General features: G+C 39.7%; 1 protein-coding gene across 1 annotated transcript; it reads right to left on the reverse strand.

The window, feature by feature from the left end:
- Positions 1-1995: 1995 nt before the first annotated feature.
- On the reverse strand, positions 1996-16944 carry cers3a (ceramide synthase 3a). The gene is made up of 11 exons (XM_044031211.1): positions 16773-16944; positions 10191-10392; positions 8936-9053; positions 8655-8773; positions 8508-8565; positions 8309-8359; positions 6372-6464; positions 5430-5558; positions 4552-4658; positions 3643-3796; positions 1996-3486 (listed from the first exon to the last, which is right to left on the reverse strand). The coding sequence occupies exons 2-11, from the start codon at positions 10361-10363 to the stop codon at positions 3307-3309; spliced, it is 1182 nt and encodes a 393-aa protein (XP_043887146.1). The 5' UTR covers positions 10364-10392; positions 16773-16944; the 3' UTR covers positions 1996-3306.
- Between the last annotated feature and the right edge of the window lie 2016 nt (positions 16945-18960).

Below are 18960 nucleotides of genomic sequence, written 5' to 3' on the forward strand. Positions count from 1 at the left end.
ATGAAAATAAAATACAAGGCACGTTAGATTCTAGACTTAACTTAAACCTACAAATCAGGTTCCCTTTTTAAAAAAAATTTTTTTGCATCTATTTCCATTTGTGTTATAAACAGAAAAGCCTTCGTGTCTACATGCAAAATAAATTCAAATCAAGAGAAGGAAATCATGGCTTAAGGTTTGTTTACGTTTGAAAAACTCAAACTATGGAACAAGACATTTAGTAGAAAATAAATAAGTAAAATTATGGAGCTATCTATGAAGATTCAGAAAATAGTTACTATGTAAATGAAGGATTATTGTGTTGTTGATCATTTTTGGTTATATGATTCATTTTTTAGGTCAGTCCAAAAATAACCCTTAAACGTCCGTCTATTCCTTTTTTCTGTTCACTGATTGTGACAAATGTGTGAAACTATTTCTCTTTCAAGGACAAAACAAACCAAAATAAAAATTCATTCATTCATTCATTCATTCATTCGTTCAAATGAGACAGACTCAACAACACAAGAGCGGTGAAAGGCGGCGTCAGTTTGAACACCAGGAAATAATGTGTCTACTTGTGTACTTTGAATAAAAACTTAAAACACCGCAGTAAATACTTCATCACTACTTACCTCAAATGTTTCCATGCTTTCCAGCCGCATAATCCCAGCGAAACACACCCTGGACCATGGACTAAAACATGGATTAAAAAACACATAAAAGGTGTTCAAGACCCCGAAATCACAAACCAGAGGCCAAAATATTGATCTTTAAGCCATTAAAGTAGGATACGTCACTTGAGACACTGCCAGGCTGTCTGCAGAAGATCTCCAACAGCGACAAGGAGACGACAAGGAGGTGACAAGGAGGTGACAAGGAGAGCCTCGTGACCTGGAGAAGTTTGGAGATGGATCAGTCATGTCCTGCAAATGGACCTCGAGTGGCTCTGCGCTGCACACCAGAGGGCAAGAGGAACTACAGCCATGCTGTGCTCACAGCGCCTTCTGTTGGACCACAATGTAGTAACTTCAGACCGTCTGCTGCACTTTTAGGCTGTTCACTGACAAAAAGTCACAGCCAGTAGAGGTCACTATTGATTTTGTGCTCCACTGTAAACAAGTAGTGGTGTTCAAATATTGCATGTTAGACCTTTAAAATATATCAAATGGCCACATCTCATCACTTCCGTGCAAACAAAACAAACAAATCTATTTAGCAGCATTGCTACATTCTGGCCTTATCGTTGTCCAAGATGACACGATCAGAGGCAGAGCTGACGAGATACTGCAGGTGCAAAACTCTGTTCGATGAAAGGACTGAGAAAAAGAAACTGCAAAGAGACAGGAAACGTCGAGGAGATTCACATCAGACAAGATTCAAACTCATTTACAAAATCATGAAATGAGCAAAATCGTCAAATCATACCCATCCAAGTCAAGAAAAACAAAAAAAGTTAACATGAAAAGTTAAAAGTGTAGAACTTCTCCGTTTATTCACAACACAGAGAACAAAGGTCATGAAGTCTCTGTATTGAACGTAGATGGAGCATCTGTTAGCATAGCTTTCTCCACCATCAACCCGCTGTAAACGGTCTTCTTCAGCCAGGTCACTTCCAAGTTACCTCACATATACTTCACACACTGGACGAGTGAAATTGGGGTTATTTGTTTCATTTTCTACACATTCTGGTCCTCCAAGTACCACCAAAGGAAGCTCACGTACCACAGTTTGAGAACCATGGCTTCAGATAACACACAGATGCCAATCCACATTTGGTTTGCGATGTTTGCTAAAGCTAACTGGAGCCGGTATTCTTCCAACGCACGGATGTTGCGCCAAAAATGGAGGATTGAAGTGAGTGAGGAAGTCATACTTCCTGAAAATCTCTGAAAATAAAAACTCTTTCACTCTAAAATTAACATTTATACCCGTGATTTGTGAACCCACAAAAAAAAGAGCCATTCTCGACGTCACCTGTGTGTTAATTTTAATAATAAAACAACAACATGCAGCTCAGTGATAATATTTTACTTCAGTCCCTCAATCGATCCTTCAACTCGATCTGATTAATGAAAATAATTATTAAAGATAAAAAAAAAAACCTGAGCACTGCCCCAAGTTATAAAAAGTCAGGTCACCTTAAAACATTTACGGCTAATGGCTACGCTAACAGAAAAGAAGAAACTAGCATGTTCACACACATTAATGCCGAGTCATTTGACTGAATGCTGATTCAGCACATTCCTGCCGCACAAATACACACTAAACCTGGGCTTTTTAAAGTAAATAGAAAACATTGGTGGCACTGTCGGTTAGCTAGTTACTACAACGTTAGCTAGCTAGCTAGTATTAGCCCCAGGCATGTAGTGTCACTTGCGTGGGTAAACAACAATGATCCAGGGATGTGAAACACTACTAAAAGAGTGACTTTAACTTCTACCAAAGTCATTTTCTTGTAAGATCCTTGTTGGACATTTACTTAAGCATCACCTTTTAGGTACTTCATACGAGACTGGAAGTCGCTACAATCAGTTAAAACGATTTAAAAATCGTGAAAACATGCGTTAATCTCCAACATTTAGCAAAGGAAACGTCTAAAATCTCAATATTTAACAGAGGAGTCTGGTGTATTTAGCGACAGGCGATCGTGAGACCCGTTCAGCTGTATTTCAGTTCAGTGACTGTGTCGGATGGATTTTTGGATTCAGTTACATGGAAAACAACTGACTGTCGCTAGTTTCTGTGTTTTCTGCGGTGCATAAAACCACAAAAATGTATGTAACTGATACCAAACTGAGTAGAGTCTAGTCGAGTCGTGCTAGAACTCCCAAGTGGAAAAACTTTCACCACTTTTAATGGAAGTGGTGAAAGACCTGCATGGAGACGGGTCCTCGGTGCCATTCGTCTCCCTGCGACCATGAGTAAGTGGTACAATCCTTCAGAGGGAGGACATAAAAGCCGGATGAAAGGGTGAGGTGAAGCAGCTGGAGGCAAAGACTCTGCACTTCACAAACAAAGTGGAGCAAATGAGGTGTGAGGAGGAGGATGAGCACACACTGGGGCCTGTGTTTGGTTTGCTTGTTTGGTTCACTGGTTTTCTTTTGACTTGCGGGGCAGCCGAGTGAAGTGCTGCCACTGACTTGCAGGCGGAAACGTTTAAAAGTGCGTGTGCACAGCTCAAAGTCAGCAGGCTTACTCGAGCCGGGCCGTGTCCGTGAGTATCTGAGGGAATGGGTCACATGTTTTGTTTATTTTTCCGCCTGTGTTGCATAAAAACTCACTGAACATTGTTCCGTTTCTCACGTCCTCCACTGATCAAAGTGGTCAGTACACAGTCTTGGAGCGGCTGATGTCCTCTGGTGGAGACAGGCGGCCGAAGCAGCCGTTCTTCTCCTTGTCGACCGCGTGTCCGTTGCTGAGCTTGTGCTGACCTTCGTCGTCCGTCGTGCTGCTGTTGTCCTCATCTTCCTCCTCTTCGTTCTCACTTCTTTCATCTCGGATCAGCTGTAACATAAGAGATGCAATTAAATAAATTCTAATTTCTTCTTAACTTCGAGTGAAAAAGGTCACATCATTTTTGTGAGACCTGGTTTATCCATATTTATTTATTTATTTATTTATTTATTTATTTATTAGGTGATCAGTTCTGTGCAGACTTACGTTGCCAAACATGAACTTCCTGATCATGCGGAGGATGAGGTAGGCCCAGAACAAGTGCAGACACAGGAGGATCACCAGCATCACGTTGAAGAAGTAGTAACCAAAGAAGGCGGGGTAGTGGAGAACAGGGTAAACCCAGGTACAGTGGATGAGCCTGAAACACAAGACAATACAGTACATCAGGATGTTTGCTTTATGATTGTAAATGATGTTGTATCCTCTTATGATGTTCTTTCACGATGAGAGGAAAGCCCCTGCGGGTCCCTTCTGCCCTCACAATCCCCTGCGACGCCCCTGCTTTGTCGCCGTAACGACAGAGTGTCTCCCTCTTAACCCTCGCAGACTCGATCGTCCAAACAATAAGCTCACTGTCAACACAAATTACAGGCTGCAAACTGTGCATGAATATTATTATTGGATTAAGAGTCGACTGACTTCAGCCTAATGAATGATAATGTTTTTTTCTCTCTCTCTCTCCTAAATGCCACCAGTGTTGGAGTAATAAAACCTCAGTGGCAGTGATTCCCAGAAGAATCCTGCTGTGCTCGGCAACATTTCAGTCAAAGCTGCATTGTCTTCCCGGGTTGTTTTTTACCACAATAATCTACAATATTGACGACCACGTCTGCCACTAACATAAGTGACTCCAGGAAAGATCATATATGATTCCATCATTAAAGGCTCAAATGTCTTTGCATATATATTATATTATATTCATGTTAAATCTGACATATTTTACCTGTTTACTTGTGCTTTTTGTTGATTTCTGTCCATAAAGACGTTTAAAACCACAATTTAAGCTGGGCTAGGCAACAAACTGTTTGTGTGTGTGTGTGTGTTTTGACAAATGGAATTTACAATCTATTCTACAAAACATTTCCACATTCACTAAGCATTATATGAGCTTACCAGAATGGAAAGATGATCAGTCGAGTCACCATAAACACTATGGCAAACACAACAAAAATACAGTGGCTTGTTTTCTCCCACTTGGCGTAGTTGAATAATTTGGCAGACTGAAATAAAAAGAGAAAAGGCAATGTTTTAACAGTTTGAGCTGACACCAATAAATCACTATCTCTCTGTTTAACAGCCTTGTCCTGCTGGAAAAGTGAGTTTGTAAACTGTTCCCTCTCCCGCACCAAATCCCATTGAAAAAACCATCAAGCTCACAGAGACACAGTGGCCGCTGGTCTACGGCGGTCTCATTTGGTCAGTCTGTGTCACTGAGGTTAAATGTGAAAGGTTTTCCAACACTGAAGTTCAAAGATAATGCATTTAAACTCACTGATAGAGGCAGCAGTGGATCAACAACTCCTGTGTGCTGTGATGTAAAATCAGTGATTTTCTCTATGGACTTTGGTGTGGGGGGAGTGAACGGTTTATAAAGTGACACAAACTTCACTGTACAGTTGAAAAGGGCCATCTAACAGTAAGATAAAGCAGTGAACATATTCTTAAGATATCCTAGACTTCAGCAGGTATAGATTTTAATAGGTGAGACTTTTGCTTATGTGGTTATAATCAGTTTTCCTGCTCCCTGAGCAACCACGCCTCACTTTTGCTGGTTGCAGACAGTTCTGTCTGTGTGCCAGTACTGCATACTTAAAAAAATGTGAACTATCCCTTTAAGTATGCCTACTGCTACCACACCTACTGTCTTTTAACAGAGGTAAATAGTGGTTCTATGGATTTGACACAGCATTGAATCTGAGGTTTTCTTCTTCTTCTTCTTCTAGGAAACATGTTTCAGTATCAGGTGACCGTGTGTGTGTTTTATAACTAACCTCCAGTAAAATATCAGAGGCGTCGTGGACGAGCATGACCAGCGTTCCGATCCGTATGTAGTTCACACACCAGGAAAACGACAAGAGGACCAGCGTCGCTAAGTGGTGGACGATTTGCTCCTTAAAGTCCTGAAAAAAATTAAATCACAGTTGTCTGCAAACATGGAGAAGACTCGGCAGCACCACTTACAGGCCACAGTGTCCCTTTAAAAGACTTTTATAAACGGATTTTATGCAGGAATTGTCACATGACCAGGAGCAGATATAGCAATTTAACTTAATCCTTTAAACAAACATATAATGAATACAACCTAATACCACGCTGACACCCCCTAATTTACCCCCAACATTAATAGCCTCCATGTTGTGATGGGAGGTTTGAAAAATGATTCTGGTTCGGGCCTGAAAATTCTGAAAACCTGTGGGGCCGGGCTTGGGCTCGGGCGTAAAGCAGGCCACTAGTTTGTGCTTTAACCCCGCGTGAGTATTTACCAGTTGTGCTCACTCACTAATCTTCATGCGAGTAAAACAAGTAAAAAACAAATGTGACTTAACATTTGTGTGTGTTTAGTGTGAGTGCATCACAGGATGGAGATGTTTAGCACAATGCCACGATGATTGCGTCAGCGGTGCCAGACGATATACATGCTTTAGTTGCTGGACTCGAGTCGCTCGTAGCAAAGTTGTGATTCTTTTCAAACCTGCTGTTGTACAAAATGGAGGACGATTTTTGAACGTTGCGCATCAGACACAAGTGTGTTAACACAAAAGATCCAGCTGCCATCGACGCAGAGTAACATGATTTGAAAAAAACACTTTGTTATTTGGTGTGAAGGCAGGAAGTTGGACGGCTGTCTGAAGTGACGTCTGTCACTTGATTCAAATTTTTCATCAAGCCAAAAAAATAGTCAAAGTTCTGGCGTCAAAACCACGACGACTCACCTTTCTCTTGACATCAAAGGTAATACTGAAGAGAAGGGAGGCGTAGAAGCTCATCTCCAGGATATAATACCAGTACTGAGACTCCAGCATGGACTGCAGACAGAGAGAGACAGAAAGACATGGACAATGTGAAACATGAGGCTACAGTGAAGCTCGGTCCCACAGCGAGACGGTCTGTCCCTCAGGGCGGTGATCTTTGTCCCTGAACCCATTAGCTTGAAGGAAGGAACTGCAGAAGACTCTGTTGTTCACCCTCACTTCATTTTTCAAAGCCACCTAAAACCTGATAATGAAGCTCAGATGTTCTCAGGCTGAATGACATCATAGTGTTTGCACTGAAGACCCATTTCTCACAGAACTCCAGCAAAACCATGGACTACATTTGTATTCCTGCCTGCTTCTGGGTCAATTCAAGCAATATATTGTAGTTATAATATAGTGTATGTATTTAGACAAGACTTGATAAATGATTTTAACCCTTAACCAATTAAATTTTAAAGGAATAGTTCAGGTTTTCTGAAGTGTACTGGAACCAGAAGCTTGCCTTGGGGGGAAACAAGAAAAAAATCAAAAAAAGTTCAACTTAATAAAAGCTCCCAGAAAAAAATCCACCTTTTGACATACATTAGAAGTCAAACATATTGCTTTGTAAACCGCAGACAGTAATAATCTAATCAGTGTTCTTTAGTTGTAAATGGTCAAAAGAAAATCAATGTGGTTCACTTGGGTTCCAAACATCTTATTGGATTAACCAACAACAAACAAAAAAACACACTTCAAGTGTTGAATTCCAACTCAAATAACGGTTCCTTTAAAACACATTCAATTAAAATAAAACCTAAGCCGTATAGCCGGCAATATATTAATAAATACCAAGTTTAGACTGTCCTGAGTGAGAAGCCAGTAACAGACGTTGGCAACTCGGGTCAGACATACGAATCATGCCGAACAACGCCGAACTTTAAATCAGTTAAAAAACATTACAATGCTAAAAAACGTGGGTTAAGCTCCAACAATTACCAGGGAAATGTCTAAAATCTCAATATTTAACAGAGTCTAGTGTATTTAGCACGCTGTATTTGAGGTCAGTTGACTGTGTCAGACGGAGTCTGTCCTCCAACTAATATTTTTAATTAACTGATTCTAATGATTCAGTTACACTGAAAACAACTGCTTTACAAGACACTAGTTAGTGTGTGTGGCGTGTAAAACGGCAGTTTCGTGCAGCATTAAGTAGCATGTAGTGGAAAACCAACCTAAACCGTGCCGTGCCATAAGTCGCAATCCCCGTGTCGGCGAACACACTTTCCATAGCGTCCCAGGGTGCTAGCTTCTTGCTCACCGTAGAGCTAGGCTAACGCAGGTGGCTAACAGTCGCATGAAATTGTTCACAACGTTCCCTCCGTTGAACGTGTAGAGTTCACATTTTGTGCGCTAAGTTAATGTAGTGGACAACTTAAGGACATAATGTGGGTTACGTATTTCCACGGACAGATTGTAGTAAACTAACACCGCAGCTAGCTCCCGTTAGCTGTGTCACGTCGTAGTTCTCTATCTCTCTCGATCGCTTCCTCTGTGTGACACATGACCTCCAACTCGCTACTCATTGGCTCAGAAAATAAACAAATATAAACGTGAATCTCTTTCACATTCACAATAACTACCAGCATAATAATCTAAATATAAAAGACTCAGGTAACACAAGAACTTGAACATGAAATTCCATTCACATGGCAACATATGAAGCATCAAAACATTTGAGTACTTTTAATACTCAAGTAGTACCTTTTTAACCTCCTATTTATACCATGTATACATGTATTATACTATTTATTTATTTATTAATTATAATTATTTACATTTGTCTTTTAAGTTTTCCACAGGGGAACACAGGAGCTCAAAATACAACGATTGTGATGAAAAGAAGTGTAACAAACCTGCTTTGGGAAGCCTGTCCATACTTCCTGAGTGTCATAAAACCATTCTTTCTGCAGAAACATGGAGGGAAATTCGGTTTATAACATGTAAATATGGAACGATAAAGCTTTTATATAAGTTATAAAGTTGTTTTAGAACCACTGAGTTGCTTTTATTGGTGAATGTTTTACATTCGGATGGACTGACGCAGATACTCACATCATGGAGAGCTACTATTCCCCCGATGAACGCAAACAGGTAGAAGACGCACCTCCAACTGTAGGACGCAGAGAAGTGACATGAACACATGGTGATTGATGAAAAGCTTTTATTTTTATTATAATAATAAACAGTGAAAGTACTGACCAGGCCTCTCTGAACTTCTTCAGGACTCCAGGAAGGTCCTGAGTGCGTCGTCTCCTGAACCAGCGCTCGACTTGTCTCACCGACAAACTGCTCTTCTTAGAAAGTCCATCAATGTCTGGCTGGAGGTGAGTGAACAACACAAATGTACAAGAAGTAAAATTAACTGAAACCCTTTTTTAGTTTATTTATATATGTCAAAATACTGAAAAATGTCTCCGTAGCCATTTTATTAATGTTTGCATTGATAAACTGTTCCATCACAAAAACACAAAAGGTTTTACCTGAGCAGGATTTCTACTCTGAGTGGTGTAGTGCAGCTCCAGGATGTGGTTGTCCTGTGCTTTCAGATGAACCATCTGCCTGATTCCAGCACAGTGAGCGAGCGGCGTTGCTATCCAGCTGCAACACAGTGGATACGCACACGGTTTAGGACTTACTACGACATCACCTTTTTGAATGTTGCACCTGGCAAAAACTCCACAATACGAAAAACTAGGACTGAAACTAATAAAAACGAAAATGAAACTAAGCATTTACAAAAAACTAAAACTGATAAAAAACTAGCAAACCCTCTGAGAGTTAGGGTTAGAATTCTATCAGAAACAGTTAGAATTCGGACTTCTTTGAACACAGACTTTTTTCAGAACTTTAATCTCAGAATTCTGATTATAATTCTGACTCTAATCTTCTTTCTCTGAACTCTGACTTTAATCTTGAATTCTAACTTTAATCTCTGAATTCTGACTTTAATCTCAGAATCCTGACTTTTTTTTAGAATTCTAATTTATTCCTCAGAAATATGACTTTAATCTTGAATTCTAACTATAATCTCAGAATTGTAATTTAGAATTCTGACTTTTTTTTTATCAGAATTGTGACTCCAATCTCACAATTCAGTGGAAATCAAGAAGAAACTGTAGCAACATGTAGTTACAACAGAGAAGTTTCAAAACTCCATAGAGAATATCTGGGTTGTTGGGTTTTTATGACACAAAACTTATTATGACCTTTTTGAATCTTGCACCTGGCAAATACTCCTATCTATACTCCTATACTCGTATCACAAAAATCTAACAGGAAAATGAATACAAAACTAAACATTTACAAAAAACTAAAACTAATCAAAACTAGCAAACCCTCTCTAAAAACAAATTCATTTTATAAACAAAAAGTCTTCATGAAATAAAAACTAACACTAACGGAAAATCTATAACTATTATAACCTTGATCTGGAACTGTAAAGTGGAAAAAGAGTAATCCTTTTATTATACAAGTCATAATACCATATTTGCTGTTCAGTAATTAAGTGGGAAATATAAACATATCATTATAAAACCTGGGCGTCGCTTTAACAAAGTCAAACAGATCAAGTCAGTAAATCGATGTCACAACAAACCACAGTGTGTGTGTGTGTGTGTGTTTATGTATAGATAAGCGTCTCACATGATCATCACTCTGGATTTTACTGCTGTTTTTCAGTGTGTCATATACTGTATAACCACATGGGGGCGCACAAGCACCAAGTGTGGATCTTACCTTTCAAACAGGAATCTGACGAACAAGAAGACGAACGCGTATGGGACGGTGACGTAGAGATCCGAGGCTTTGGCGTAGACCCGGCCGTCTTTGTCCACCAGGTCGGCCCAGGTCAGGTTGACTGGCAGCCAGATTCTGTCCCACCAGAACCACTCGTACAGCGTGTGAAACATCACTGCACCTGGACACGGTCAACCAGGTCCTGGGGACACAGCGACGGACAAGTTAAGACGTGGTACATGTGGTCTACAGTATGGAATGGATTTTTTATGTTTACATTAAGAATAGGAGTGTTAGGGTCACATGTAAACAGCTTTTTTATTTTTTTGAAAGTAAAAACATGGATAAAATAAAACTGCATAAATTCTGAAAGTCAGAATTCTCCCTTTAATCTCAGACTTCCGATTTAGAATTCTGATTTTAATCCCAAAATTCTGATTTTTTTCCCCCCAAAATTCTGACTTTTTTCTTAGAACTCTGACTTTAATCTTGAATTCTGACTTTAATCTTCAATTCTGACTCTAATTTCAGAATTCTGTTTTTTTTTCCCTCAGAACTCTGACTTTAATCTTGAATTCAGACTTTTTTCTCAGAACTCTGACCTTAAAGGCACTAATACTCGCTCTTCTGTACGAGAGTAAAATCCACACTTTAAACAAAGGCCTTAATCTTTTCATGCCCTGACAGACAGTTTATGTTTTGAAACCTTTTGTTTTTTAATCTTTAGGGAGTGCACATGACTCATCCAGTTCCAAGTCCCCTCCAAGTTAATGATAAATAATTAGGCGGTGACATAATGAGTAATTATTAGGTCTGTGCAGCGACAGGTCCAAAGTTCACTCGTGAACTTCTATGATTCAAGGATGGAGGCAGCTGAGTCACACGTGTCACACATACTGTGCTCTTCACAATGAGCTGTACAGCAAATATTGACCCAGCGATCCCTCCCTTATTTTGAAGATCAACGCCCACGCCTTATTTAATAACCTCCCCCCGTCTCTGTCTCTCTCTTTGTCTCTGTCTGTCTCTCAGAGAAACAGACAGAGACAAAGAGAGAAAGGGAAAAGACAAAATGAAAAGCAGGGTTGCAGCCAAACTTTATAGTGTAAAGTAAATTAATGTTGAATGTATGTGATTGTGTGCATTTACTTGCATGTATATCTTTGTGAGGACCAAAAAAAACAGGACATTTTAGGAAAGTGAGGACATTTTTTCTGGTCCTCACAAATTTAAATGTGCTTTCCGTGGTTAAGAATTGTTTGTTTTGGGTTAGGTTAAGGTTAAGGGTTAGACCAGGACTGTATCATGTCTATGAGTGTCCTTACTAAGGCCTCTGTACAAGAATGTGTGTGTGTGTGTTGTTATATTAGTTGCTTCTTAAGGACTTGACATAAACACTGACCTTGTCAGGACCGGTAGTTCCCATGGAGACCGAAACCTGCTCCTAATGAGTCCGGTACCTAATTTTTCTCACAAACTATTTAAGTTAAGGTTTAGGTTAAGGTTAAGTGTGTGTGTGTGTGCGTGCATGCGTGTGTGTCCTACACGTCCACACATCACGTCTGTGTCTACCAGCAGCAGCAGCTGTACTTTCACTGCCATGACAACAAATCATCCAACCAGCAGCAGGTTCCCTTGGACCTCAGTTGTCACGGTGATAATCACAAACGCGCACAAATGTTATTGATGAAATTAGTGGGAGGAAACGTTTTGGTTTTGTAAGTGGTTGGGGTTTCGGGTCAATGTTTGTGACTGAAAAACTGAAGAAAACTGTGCTCACGCGCCGCTACACCAAAGTCCATTCAGAAAACCAGCGATTTTAGCTCGTGGGGACACAGGAGCTGCTGGTCTACTGCTGCCTCATTTTATGAGTTTGGGTCCTTTTAAATAAATCTGAACTCAGGATTCCGAACACAGACGTCACACAATAACACAAGTGAACTTAGTTATGGAGGCAGCGGTGGATCAGCAACTCCTGAGTGCTGTGAAGTAAAATCCCTGATTTTCTCTATGGACTTTGGTGCATGGAATGAGCAGATTATAAAGTGATGCAAACATCAGGTTCCAGTGGTAAAAGGACTGTACCAGCTTAAATTAAAGCATCAAACAATTTTGTTTTAGCTTTTTGTGAAGTGGATAGCAAACCATCCCTTTTTAATCACATGTTTTGAACACCTCTATTAAACCATAGCCTCTCAGGAAACCAACTTTTTAACCTTTTGTGATTGTTTTGCTCCAAAAATGTACTGATTATTAGGCTGCAGGAAAACAAAGCATATGACACAGTAAACTTGCAGAACTATCCCTTTAACAGTTGACATTGCGCTGATGACACTTGTTATATAATTGAAACTTTCACTGTTGGTGCGGCTGTTTATCCTGGCGGAGGGTGGAGCGCTCACAGTGTCACTGTGTGTTTGATTTTGAGCCCAGTGTAAGTCCAGCTGCTGCGATAACTAAAACTGACAAATAAGAGAAAGAATACGACACATTATATACAGTAGTGTCGTTTACTATCATAATATAAGAGAGAGATTTATTTATGTGGCACCTTTTTATGCTTTACTCAATCAAACGAGTCATTAAACCAAAATAAAACAAGTTGCCTTTTCAGTTTCTCACCTTGTTCTTTGGACCATTTGGATTCAAATGATTCATGATGAATACATGTTTGGTATTTTGATAATTGCTTGTAAAAACAAAACATCATTGCACAGTTGGGTTTTCCCTCCAAGTTGGACTTTTTATCACTTGACAGACTTTACGTTTTCTTCTTCACAATCGAGAAGTTCAATAGTTGCTTGTGATAATGCTAATTGGCTACATTTTGGAGCAACAGTTCAATGGACCGGAAGTCGTCACAGGCTTGGAGTCGCTGTCCGTTTGGAAGTCATTCCATTGAGCTGTCACTCCAAAACTCAGCTTCCTAAGGCCCGCCCACAAACAAAAAAACATGTTTGTTTGATTCCTCAAAAGTGATGATACATAAGTAATTCCATATGTATCTTGACTGGAAAGAGAGTTACTTTTATCATTGATTTGATTATTTCAAATCCAAAGAAGTGTAAAAATACAACAACAACAAACTCAAAGTCAAAAGAAGGACACTTCAACCTTGACACTCGAGTTCAGTTGAAAACTTGTTGACTTTGAGCTTCTGTATTAAAGGTAATGTCGCTGGTCACGCTTGTTCTGCAGGAATGAACAGAATTCCCTTCTGAAAACAGAAAGTTGGCAGCTGCTCAGTGACAGACGGCAAACTTTCACTTTTATTTACATAGTTTCAGATCGCTAACGTTGCGCTACACTAAAACGCTGTGAATGGTTTTCTATCAAATGGGCAAAACTTGAGATTGTATGACTTCAAGTTTGTTACATTTGATTTATATCAAAAAAGGATTTTAAATTGTTTTAACTTTGTTTCAATTTTGCACATCGTTTGAATTTGTTTTCTGAATAGTAACGTTATTTACATTTTTGTAGATTTGTAAAATCAGACTTTTGTGTTTGTGTTTCAGGGTTTGTAAACATGGTTGGCAAATATATATATTAGTTTTCCCTTTTGTTGTGGATGTTCAGGATTTGTTTTACATTTTGCATTTTTGTTAAATGTAAATTTGTTTGAACTGTGTTAATTTTTCTTCCGAGATTTGGAAACGTTTTTGGCATTTTGTAAAACTGTTTAAACCTTTGTAAATTTGTTTTCTAAAATGTAAACTTGTCGCGGGCTTTGTCAAAGTGTTTGTAGAAGACTTTTGGCACTTTGCAGCCACCGTACATCTGATGTAAATGTTCTTAACTGACAGCAGCTGCAGCTTCACTTGCTTTATTTAGTTATTTCACTTCCTAATGAAATGACAGATCCACAGTCCCTTTTTTTTGTTTTTTGTTGTTGTTGCAGCAAATGTCACATGACGACGATCAGCCGTGTTTAAATGTGTTAATGCCGACAGTCGTGAATTAAATTTTTTTTTTCCAGTGATTCTGCTGACTGCAGCTTTAAACACGTCAAGTGAGTGAGTGAATGAGTGATTGCCCATGTTCCCAGTGAGTGTGTGGGTGTTTCAGTGAAGGTGTGTCCCTCTTTTGTTGTCACAATACAAGATTTTTTTTAACCCTCTGGGGGTTCATTCAGACGTGCTTTGACAAAACACGTCGAGCCTGCAGGCCGTGCTCAAAACTCCGTTAACTTTCACTCAAAAAATCAACAGTGAGGGGTTTGAACACGCAGCTGTGACACAACGTTAACGGTAGTGCAGCTTAAAGCTGTAGTACGCAACCTTTTTAAATATAAACGAACGGCTATTAAACTGTCGTCACACGAGTTCACAGACGGTCGTCAGCTCCACGTGACTCTCGCTTGGTGTTTAAATCACGTGCACCCGCGCTGCACACAGGAAATAGTTTATTTAAATCTAACTCTTTAGCTTCATTAATTAATTCTCTGCATTTGACCCATCCGAGAATTAGGAGCAGTGGGCTGCCACACTGAGTAGCGCCCGGGGAGCAATGCGGGTTGGGTACCGTGCTCAGGGGCACCCCAGCCCTTTTGACCTGGTGGGGACTTGAACTGGCAACTCTCTGGTAATAAGCCAAGTTCCCTTTCCACTTGGCCACGGGCTGTCCAAAACTGAGCTGGAGGCAACAGCAAGATCAAGGTAGTAAAGTGAGATGACTGTAAACACATTGGAGTTTGTATGAAAACGCAAGGAAGGAAAGTTTCAGAGGTGAATTCTCCTCGTCCCCGCCCTCACGTACGCTGCTGCTGTATACACACCAACGCTCCCTCATGATGAAATATTCAGTTTTAATTTGACATTAATTTCTTCTTTGTCGTCTTAATTTTTGGCATTCCTGTGTAATTTAAGACGTTGCAAAGCTGTCAGCATAGCCGTTAGCCATGAATGTTTTTCACAAACTACTGCTACAACTCGGGACAGCGTACACAGTTTTAAATTTAAGTTTTATTAGCATGTTTTAAACTAAAAACACAGAATATGAACAAATATAATCACTCCGTACGTTTACATGCACAGTTTAAATCAAGCTATGGCCTTAGTCTGACTAAGACAGGCAATCGGACTCAACTGGAAGTGTATAGATGCAGGAGTAATCGGGCTATGAATTTTATTATCCACGTATGTTAGTCTGACTAAGACTAGTTCGATTTTAGTTGGTCCAACATGTTTATATGACAACCAAGTTATTGCCTTAGTCTGACTATAATCAGACTTTTAACATGCATGCAAACACACCGTTATTAAACCTCCCCATGTTGTTTTCTTTCCTACGTCCTCCAACGTGCTTTATTTAGGGTTAATTTATGACATCACGCTTCATGCTCGGGTGACGCTTATAGCTCGTTCCATTTGTCCAAGGTCTGAATTCGACATGGGATTCCAAGATGGCTGCCAGCTAGTTTTTACCGTTAATCGCACTTTTGCTGCATTTGTCTGTCATAAATCAGTCGTACAACTCGTGTCGTTTTATTTTTCATTAGAGACATGTTGCTACGCCATTTGTGTGTGTCAAAAAAAAATGTTGATCGTGTCTCTCAAACATGTAAATGATGATGTTCTCAATGTCTTGTTTTTGTCCACAAACCAAAATGATTTTTTTTGTTATATGGATCAAAGAAACCAGGAAATATTCACATTTAAGAAGTTGAAAAATCAGAGAAACTTAAACCGATTCATTGATTATCAAAATATTTGCCAGTTAATTTAGTAATTGATTAATAATCAATAATCGTTGCAGCCCTAACTGGAATTGCTAACGCTGGCTAGCCGGAAATACATTTGTGTTTCCGACTTTTCTACTTGAGCTTGGTGAACTCTGCGATGATGTCGCTCCTAGTTCTGACTTCCGATGTAAATTAAACCAGCGTGAGACACGACAATGCAAAAAACCCAACCAAAAAAACCCAAAACGCAGCAAACAAATAATGTTACATTGTTTCTGTTCATGAAAACCAAACAGAAGCACAATAACAACATATAATAAAAAGAAAATCAGAAGTAAGTAAGAGCTTCAAGTAGATCAAACTATGAAGTGCTAGTCATAAGTGCGATGTACAAGTTTTTTTTGTTTTTTTTTGTCGTCTTAGTCCCTGGTTGTTTGTTTTGTTTTTTTTATGCTTGGAGCGACAGCCGTTCCTCAAATGTATGTACTTGTCATTCCACGTCAACAAAAGCAGCAACAGCTGCTGAATCTGCAGAACCTGGCAGATTCTGAGACTGATAGCAACAGTCGAGTCAAACATCCTGGAGCCTCACAACTAATCCCAAACTCAAACTTTTACGTCTCAAGTGGGCAGAGGAAAACAAGCTCGGGATACTTTGGTGTTAATCTTCTGAGAACAGAGACGTTATTATTCCCAATTCAGACTCTTTTTTTTTAAAAGCCTGAGAGCAAAGTTTTCCAACCTCAGAACAAAGCGGCACAATAAGTGCAGGAAGACAGCAGGTGATTTTTTTACAAATGAAAAGCTTTAGGGAGTGAAATTAACTCTAAAGCAAGTGAAAACAAGCAGAGGACTCATTAATCTCAGTGCAAGGTCACAGGAAAAAGCTTCAGTCTTACCTTTTCACTGTGAGTGCAGCCAGGTAGAGCAGGTACACGCAATTGTTCCAACACAGACTCACTCACAGCTGTGTGTGTGTGTGCGTGTGTGCGTTACGGAAAATGAAGGTGGATGGGAAAACCCTCTCTTCCACGACAATGACAGGCGAGACCAGCCAACCTCTCTTTGTTTGACATTCTTCACAGTCACACCCATTCCAGCCTCAATTACCTGGAAAAGGTTTTTTTTTACCCTCCAGGAAGTAAAATGGTTCGTCACAACTACTTCTCTCTCTCGCGCTCTCTCTCTCTCTCTCTCTCTCTCTCTCCCTCCCTCCCCTCAGGAGATCAAATAACCTTGTTTGTACTGTGTTCTTGATAAAGCACAAAGGAAAGCTCTCCCACAAAACAAATCATCCACACACACACACACACAGTTTTTCCAACTGAAAAACACTGTTGACTCAACAAATACGCCGCTCTATAACACGTTGAAGTTGGTTACAGTGTTGCTATACAGCTACAAACTGCATTATATGAATGCATATTTGGCAAAAATGTAAAAAAAGAAAGAAAACATTAACACCATTGCTGAAAATAAAAAAAAGGTTCAGAGTCTAAAATTGACATGGCTCAATATTTATTCACTTATCTGCGCTTTACTATTTATCTGTGTTTCATTGTTTCAGACTTGTTTTGTATTTGTCTGTTTTTATACTCACCTGTCAAGAGCTGCTGTACAATGTGAATTTTCAATCAATAAAAGTACCCAACTCCGTCCCACCTATCCATCTTCCTACCTGCCTTTTCATCGCCGAACAAGCACATTATTTAGTTTGTGGCTCACAAAGGCTTCAGTGAGCGGCAGCATCACTGAGCAGCAGCTCTTTCACTGACCTAATTGCTCTTCAACGATCTTAAGCTCTTACATCACCTCATGTTATTTGACACCTGAATACAATTTCCAGAAAGTGAAGGTGCCGTTTATCAGCTCCAACCTTTCCGTCAAATTACTTCTTGTAAAATGACTCTCTTGGTCGTACAGGTTTCTGTTCTCGCTCACCGAGTCTTACACGCAAGCATGATTAAGGTCTTTCGTTTTTCAAATACACAAACTTTCAAGGATTCAAGGACCCACGGTAACCCTGAGCACTGTAGTCGTCAGGTACTTGAAAAGAAAACAATAAGGCAAAGAGTGACACCGACAGGAACACGATCACAGAGAGAGTTCAGGGTTCTATTTGAACGACGCTCCTGTACTTGTGACCTGAGGGCAGCAGACTGAAAACACGACAGCTATTTTTTCCTGCTGCTACTGAAGCAGCGAGACGTTGCTGAGTCATTCAGAGCAGAGAGCAGACAGTGATCCTCTGAAGTCAACGTGGCCTCGGGCCAAATATTTCTCTAAATAATTAAATCATTATCTTTTCTTCTAAATCTAAATCAACTTTACTGTACTTATGTAGAAGTAGGTCTGTATTCATAAAGAGATTTTCTAGTCTTGACAAGCTGCTTTACACTAGAGTTTTCTCCCATTCACACGCTGCAACATGGGGTCAAGCGTCTTGCTCAAGGACACATAGACGAGAAGAGCCAGGAATTGAATGCACAACCTTCCAGTTGATAGAGAACTCACTCACTCATTTAGACACTCACTCACTCACTAACGTACTCAATCAGACACTTGTGGACTGACAACGCCAACATTGCACAGGCCTTTGATGACGCTGCTGACTGATGATTAACATGACAGACGCTTTCTTATAGGCATTACGAGTTTAATTCATGTTTATTTACGGCCGCTTTCAAAAACTTTCAAGGGCCTGGAAAGATTTTTTTTTTCAAAATGCAAAAACTTCAATGGTCCATGTCTATTTATGGTGGTTTTCAAAAAATTTAGGGGCCTTGAAACAAAATTACAAATTCACAAACTTTCAATGACCCATGTCTATTAACGGCAATTTTCGGAAACCTTCAAGGACCTGGAATCCTTTTTTTCAGATTCACAAACTTTAATGACCCATGTCTATTTAGGACAATTTTCCAAAACTTTCAAGGACCTTGAAATAAAGTTACAAATTCACAAACTTTCAATGACCCATGTCTATTGACTTTCACTTTTCAAAAACTTTCAAGGGCCTGGAAAAATCTTTTTTTTACAAATTCACAAACTTTCAATGGTCCATGTCTGAAATGCAGACGCTGGACG

This window comes from Solea senegalensis, linkage group LG7 (genome assembly GCF_019176455.1).
Source record: "Solea senegalensis isolate Sse05_10M linkage group LG7, IFAPA_SoseM_1, whole genome shotgun sequence".
In the NCBI taxonomy this organism is placed as follows: Eukaryota; Metazoa; Chordata; class Actinopteri; order Pleuronectiformes; family Soleidae; genus Solea; species Solea senegalensis.